This window comes from Echinops telfairi, unplaced genomic scaffold, assembly GCF_000313985.2.
Source record: "Echinops telfairi isolate 266 unplaced genomic scaffold, ASM31398v2 ScPeMD7_1;HRSCAF=3_0, whole genome shotgun sequence".
Taxonomy (NCBI): Eukaryota; Metazoa; Chordata; class Mammalia; order Afrosoricida; family Tenrecidae; genus Echinops; species Echinops telfairi.
In genome coordinates, this window is record NW_022103896.1 from 1,159,302 (window position 1) to 1,164,921 (window position 5,620).

The following is a 5,620-nucleotide window of genomic DNA, read 5'->3' on the forward strand; positions in this document are numbered from 1 at the left end:
GGACTGGTGTTGGGTTAATGGGTTAATGTTGGACTTGTGGGCTTGGGCAGCATTGGGTTGGGATGTTTTCGTGATGCACATTTTCTTTACATGAAACTCGTATACATGACTTGCTGTGGATTTGTTTCTCCAAAGTACCCAGACTAATACAGGGCTATTTCTAGTTTGAGGAACAAGGGCTACAAAGGCCTGAGGTTGCACTTATGGTCTGGTGCAGACTGTTTGCTTGATATAAAATGGCTTTACGTAGGCTAACTATTGCGCTCCGTGGTAGCTACTCCTTCTTTCTCAAAGAAGTTATTGATGTAGGTTCACAAAGCCTGTGGTGAGGCGCTTCCAAATCGGTGGCGACCCGATGCACAAGGAAGGAAACACGGCTCAGTTCTGCGCAATCCTGGCACTTGCTCCCATGCCTGAGTCACCGATGCTGCCACCCTGTCAGCCCATCTCCTGGAGGGCCTTCCTCGGCTTTACCAAGCGCGAGAGCCTCCTCCAGGGACTGCACTCCCCCGACAACAGGCCCATCTTTGCCGTTAAGGAGCTCCGGCGTAATTCTTCCCAGACAGACTGCTTGTCCTTCAGCAGTCCATGTACTTTCAATATCGGTTCTTCTTCGGTCTTCTTCTTCGGTGTCCAACTTTCACCTGCACGTGAAGAAATGGAAAATTCCATGGCTCGAGTGAGGCCCACCTCTGTCCTCAACATCCTTGCTTTTCAACACGTTAAAGTGTCACAAATCCGACTTACCACAATTTTGTTACTAAAACACCGCCAGTGTTGGCAAGATCAGCAGCTGCAGAAACACCCACAGCAACGAAATCGACTGCGCAGTGTGCACCAAACCAGGTGATTCAATGAAGCCTTGTGATTGGGGGTAATGACGGCCCCCAGCATCATTGGAAGATTCAGAGCAGCAAGCGGCACGGAGTTTTGGCCTTGTAGGGATAGTGACACTTATAAACTGGCTATGCAAAAGAAAAAGAGTTTTTATTGCCATAACGGACTGCAGGGATATTTTCATCAAAATAATAAATTTCTGTAAAACAATGCTCCAACATCTTGCGGCCTATGAGATTGAGAGGCTAACCTGGTGCAGTCTGCACCCCTGCAGCTTCCTAGTGGCGCCACTGCCCCCCAGGCCTGTGTCCAGTCCCCTCTCCAGCAGTCTCCATGTAAGGGGCCACCCAAGACCCCCAGCTCTGTACCCCTGGCCTGGGGACAACGGAGCCCCTGAATCCATGGTCTGTGACCCATGTCTTGCCTTGGCGGCCCCTCTTCTCTCCCAAGGGCACTCTTGGGACAGGCAGACTTTAGACATCAAAGCGACACTTTTCCTTCTTAGAATTCAAACAGGCCTTTTGCCCAAGGCCACGATATACATCATTGGATTTTTTTTTTTACTTTAAAAAGCAGCTTTATGGAAGGATATATAATTCACATATCCTACAATTTAATTGAATATTACATATTAAAATCGTTCAGCAATCATTACTACAATCAATTTCTGAATATTTTCTTCTTTCTTGTACTCATTGTTAGTTCATTTATCATCATTGGATTTTTTTAATGGCTGCTTCTGCGGGTGTCGACTTTGATCCAGGTAGAACGAACCCCTCAACTGCTTCAATCTCTCTCCAGATTCCGTGGGGGAATTCATCGGCCCAGTTGTGAGCGTCTCATTGTCTCTATGTTCAGATGTACGCTGTCCCGAAGGTGGCATCTGCCAGCCACAGGTTGTGGAAGAACCTTCCTCCCATCCTGAGGGCACATTCTTCTTATCATCCGGCTTCTCTGATGACTTGCTCAGCCTGGTGAGAGGACGCAACCCAGCCCCTCGCCTTCCCCAACCCCTTACTCTCTTCTCACCGCTGGCTTGGGTGGGATCCAGGTACAGCTCTGCAGGAGCACAATTCAGTGTCTGGAACCCCCACTCTTCACACTGAGATCCCCAATGTGCTGTGAGTCTCACAGTGGAATGCCTTTGTGCAGCCAGTACAATGCAGGTAACCACCATTTATCCTCTGCTTTCTCCCAACACCCAAGATTAACACTGTGTTGTCTTCTGAATCTGGCTCTAATGTCTGGCAGTTTCCTGATGGTGTATGGTCGCAGCTGATGTTGAATCATCTTCAGCAAAATTTTGCGTGTGATGTTAATGATATTGTTTGATAATTTCCCCATGCCAGGGGTCACTCTCTCTTTTTATTTTTGAAGGGGCATGACGATGGATCTCTGCCAGCCTGTTGACCAGGTAACGATCTTCCAAATTCCCTGCCACCAATGAGTGAGCCCTTCCAGCTTCGCATCTGTTCACTGCAGCCTCTCAGTTGGTGGCCAACACTTGGGGGCAATGCCTTCCTGCAGTCTGCACATCTTCCTTCAGCACCTGTGGTTCTTGATCACACGCTACCTCTTGAAGTAGTTGGAGGCCAACCAATTCTTTCTTCCTTTCCTTTTTAATAGATGAGCTTATTTATTCGAGGCTCTTAGCAATCTGTTTTATTTTTTGACTGGACTCGGCCTCAGAGTAGAAGCTCTCCGAGAGGCCAGCCTCCGTCCCTGGCGATCTGCTCCAGATGTGCTTCTTTGACCCCTGCGTTCTCTTGGCCCAAAGTGCCTTCTGAGAAGAGGTGTGAGGCCTGGGCTCATCGCCCACAGCAGTGAGCTGCTGGCAGCCAGTGGCTGGGCAGGAGATTCTCCTCCTCTGCACGGTGCAGCAGCCACGGACATGCGCCCGAGCCTTTCTGACGCAGCGCTCTTCCATCTCCTCCTCGTGCCTCCTGCTCCGCGCCTCTTTCTGCTGCTGGGATCTCTCGAGGGGAGTTGAAGTGCCCTCTTCGGGCTCTCAGCTTGAGAGCCGCCGGGGCGGGATCTTTCCCTACTTGCCTGCCTTTTTCGTGACCTTCATTCTCTGCGTGTAGAAAGGCGTGTCTGGAGGGGGCAGTCTCGGAAACACGCGGGGGCAGTTCCCCCTGCCCTGTGGGGTCACAGTGGTTGCCCTAACCTCAGTGGCACAGAGCCGGGCTGTCCCGATGCCCGCTCGCTCCTCCTCTGGTCCTCAGCCCTTCGTGTTTCGTGAGTCGAATCTGTTCTTTTTCCTTTTCTTCTCTGGTTGCAGGTTTATTGAACACAGATGCATCGGCTCCGACTTTATTGGGTTGGTCGACCGACTCACAGCTAAGTCACCTCTACCTACACTGTAGTTCCGCTGTGGCCCCGGCCTGGGCTTTCCTGTTGGCACCAGGTGCCAGGGGCTCAGCACTCTGTCTGTAAGTGTCAGCCTTGCTGGTTGAAAACGCTCCAGGTCCCGAGGTCATGGCCTGCCAGTCTTGGGGCAACTGCGGTGCAGGGGGGCAGGCGCAATCTCAGGGAGAGGGCGGTGGAGGCCATCCCGGAAGTACAGGACCCCTCATTGGTAAGGGACTGGTAGAAATGCTCCTTCACGTAGGCTTGTGACTCTCCCCAAAGACAATTGGGGGACAAAGGCTCTGCATGCACCGGCACTGTCTGCATGACGGGAAGGGTGGGCACGTTCTTGTCTGCCAGTTCGGGTGCTTTGGCCTGTGGGCATCCTTCTTGGCCACTGTTACCCCTCCTTCAAAAGGAGTCCGTAGGAGCAATCCGTCCTCCTTGGGCATCGTCATCGGGCGCCCGGCGTGTCAGGAGGCAGACCTGGAAAACCAAGTCACTCCTTAAAGTGGTCTCCAGATTCTGGGGGGAGTCTTCAAGGCCATATTCCGGTGCTCATAGACACGCTTTCTCTTTCTTCAACTTGAACTTGAAGGTGAGCAAATTGAAGGTGTGTCCAGTCAGCCGCTGGCTCTGCCTTGATTGATAATATTGACGCAGCCACAGCTCTGGGCCAGGCCTTCTGAGAGGACGCCCACCCTCTGCTCTTGAGCCTGCCGTCCCCACAGCTGCGTGTCCAGTTCACCTGGCAACAGCGGTGCGGCCTTGGCCTCGCTCCCTGTGGCTACTTAAAAAGTGAGCTTCCCTCCAGGAGGCAGCCCAGCCCCACGCTGCCCTTTTGGGGGCTATGTTTCGGACTTGTATGAGCTTGGTTAATGTGAAGCAAGGTCCCAACGACAGATGGGGCCCAGGCTCTGGGCTCTGAGGACTGAGGTCGGACCTTGGGCAGCCTGCTGGCCTCTGTGGGGGACCCTCCGTGTGCCCATGTGGCAGCGGCATCAGCAGAGCATGGAAAAGGGCCAGAAGCAGGTTTGGGCTGTGAGGGAAAGGAGACGACCAGCAACAGGACAGGGGGGCGACGAGGAAGTGACCGGTGGCCAGCAAGCTGCTCCCATGGACTGAGGAAACAGCCCCGGAAAGAAAACCCGCCTCCCAGCAAAGAGCTGAGACCGAAACAGGATGTTTGTCCCAGCTGAGCGGACACCCACTTCCCGAGGTCAAAGTTCAACAGCCTGCGGAGCGGGACCCTGACATTCGGAGGGAGAGTGTGGGAGTGAGGGGGGGTCTCCCCAAAGACAGTCGGGCGACGCATGCTCTACCAGAGCTCGTTTAGGACCCGTGGCTCACGGCCCAGGAGGGGTGGGCAGCTCAACACCAGGCCCTCGGGCTCCTGCGGGCAGCCAAGCTTTGCTGAGCAGAGGCGGGCATGGTGCGCAGGGTGCTGCGAGGTCTGCAAGCAACCGTGTCACACCTGCCAGCGCTGTGCAACAATGCAGCAGCCTGCAGACACTGGGGTACCCCCAGCACAGCACAGTGCCCAGCGCGGGGCCACACAAAAACCCACTGCTAGGTGCACAGAGACCTGCTCAAGGGGGTCAGCAGGCCCCTGCCCCCCCACCCCCCCATCGCAGCAGGCAGAGGGGCTGCGTGCCACGCCTGAACTTAGGGTGACTGGCCCAGGTGAGGAGGCCCATGGGACCCGGGACTGGAGTGCCACAGAGGAGGAGGCTAAACTGGCCCATGCACAGGGCTCCCCAGGGCCCGCTGGGCTGGTCACAGTGCAGAGGCCCCAGCCCTGCTGAGCCCCATGGTCGGACTCCACACACTGAGCCACACACGGTGGTCGGACTGCCGGCCACAGAGGTGGGGTTGTGGATGCAGTGGTCTAAATGCAACTCAAAGCATCTCGCTGCCGTTGAGTGGATGCTGACTCACAGCGCCCCTGCGGGCCAGCGTCGAACTTCCCTTGACTCCATGGGAGCCGAAAGCCTCGTCTTCCTCCCCAAGAGCCACTCGTGGTCTCAAACTGCTGACCTTGCAGTTAGCAGCCCAGGTCATGGCCTCTATGCCAGCAGAGCGGCATCAGTGCAACACACTTAGCTAAATGTCACCTGGCAGAGACCCCGAGGAGGAACACTGGGCACTACCCCTACTCTGCCCTCCAACCCACAGCCGGAGGATGCCCCTCAGGCCCTGGCACCCCCACTCCCATCAGGGGCTTTCTGGGCCCTGAATTCTCCGCAGGCGAGCTGGGGCTTGAGGGGCGATGCCAGCCAAGGCTCCTGTGGGTCCCCCTGAGCAGGCTGCCGGCCTCGGAGCCCTGGCTGGCCGGCTGTGTTCCGTTTAGGGACGCCCCGGCCTCATCCCCACCTGGGTGCGTTTCTCCTGCTGTCCCTGTGAGGGGCTGCTGACTCATCACGACACACGTCCC

General features: G+C 55.5%; 1 protein-coding gene across 1 annotated transcript in view; it reads right to left on the reverse strand.

The window, feature by feature from the left end:
• LOC101662290 (zinc finger protein GLI4) overlaps positions 1-525 on the reverse strand; it is a 5,395-nt gene extending 4,870 nt beyond the window's left edge. Inside the window, 1 exon segment of the mRNA XM_045286830.1 lies at positions 475-525. Coding sequence (XP_045142765.1) covers positions 475-525 — 51 coding nt within the window.
• Between the last annotated feature and the right edge of the window lie 5,095 nt (positions 526-5,620).